The sequence below is a fragment of the Hyaena hyaena genome, unplaced genomic scaffold (genome assembly GCF_003009895.1).
Source record: "Hyaena hyaena isolate Hyena2069 unplaced genomic scaffold, ASM300989v1 scaffold_474, whole genome shotgun sequence".
Classification (NCBI taxonomy): Eukaryota; Metazoa; Chordata; class Mammalia; order Carnivora; family Hyaenidae; genus Hyaena; species Hyaena hyaena.
Window position 1 is genome coordinate 155,636 of NW_024081104.1, and position 1,082 is coordinate 156,717.

At 65.0% G+C, this 1,082-nt stretch overlaps 1 protein-coding gene across 1 annotated transcript in view; it reads left to right on the plus strand.

Moving 5' to 3' along the window:
* Nucleotides 1-614, plus strand: part of GPIHBP1 (glycosylphosphatidylinositol anchored high density lipoprotein binding protein 1) — a 2,493-nt gene extending 1,879 nt beyond the window's left edge. The window contains exon 4 of the mRNA XM_039254190.1: nt 72-614. Within this exon, the coding sequence (XP_039110121.1) occupies nt 72-304 (233 nt within the window). The 3' untranslated portion in view covers nt 305-614. The remainder of the gene's footprint in view (nt 1-71) is intronic.
* Nucleotides 615-1,082: the final 468 nt, after the last annotated feature.

Here is a 1,082-nt window from a genome sequence, read left to right on the forward strand (position 1 = left end):
CCCCGGCCTCCCCCCACCCAGGCCTCCCCCCGCCCCGGCCTGTCCAGTGTGACCAAGGCATTCCCTCCCAGGGTCGGGCCCTCTGACCACCTACTCGGCGTGGTGTGCAGACACGTGTCAGCCCTTCAGCAGGACAGTGGAGGGGACCCTGATGACCCTGACCTGCTGCCAATCCGCCCTCTGCAACCTCCCGCCCTGGCAAGACTCACAGGGCACCGGGGCAGGGAGCCCCCTGGGCAGCCCCACAATGGTGACCACCCTCCTGCTCAGCCTCCTCCCAGGCCTTCAGGCTGTGGGGTCCTAAGTGGGTGGTCCCCCCCTAGCCGGCTCACACCCTGGGGGGCCAGCACGCTTACCCACTCACCCACCCGTCGCGCCCCGGCTTTGGAGAATAAACGTGGAGCACCTCCCACGGTCGGCCAGCACCGGCTCCTCCCCGCCCCGCGTGCACTTCGGGGGTCCGTCTGCCTGGCATCTGTGGCCTCCTGCCAGGCCTCGGCTGCTCACAGGGTGGGTCCACACAGCCTGGGTACAGAAAACACCGTCACGTGCCAGGGGGAGCCGGCGCCACTGAACCGCCTCCACACACGTGACTGCGGCCTGGGTTCCTGAGAAGTGGGCAGTGGGAGGGGCTGGGGAAGGGAAACCTAAGGAGCCCAGCGTCCGCTGTGGCCAGGCTGGCACCAGGCTTGGCCTTCCCAACTGGTGCCAAGACAGAGCCCTGGGACAGGAAGGAGGAAGCCTGGGTCTGAGCCTCAGTTTCCCCATGGAGCAGTATGGAACAAGGCCCTCGATCCCCACCAGCTCAACATCCCCTGGGTAGGGAAGCCCTGGGTCCTACCCTGCCTGTCCAGCAGTTAGATACCCTCCCACTCTGTTTCCTTCTTTCCCTATTAATGAAAACGTCCAAGCCTAGCAGGGGCGGCACATCCCTGAGGTGGAGGTGACATGTCTTTCTTCTTCTCCTTCCTCCTTCCTGCTCACTGAAATGATGGCTGGGGCTCAGCAGCCACTTTGCACCATGAGGCAGCACACTGAGGTTGGTAGGGCAGCATGGAGGAAGGGGCCTGCATCGCTGGTGC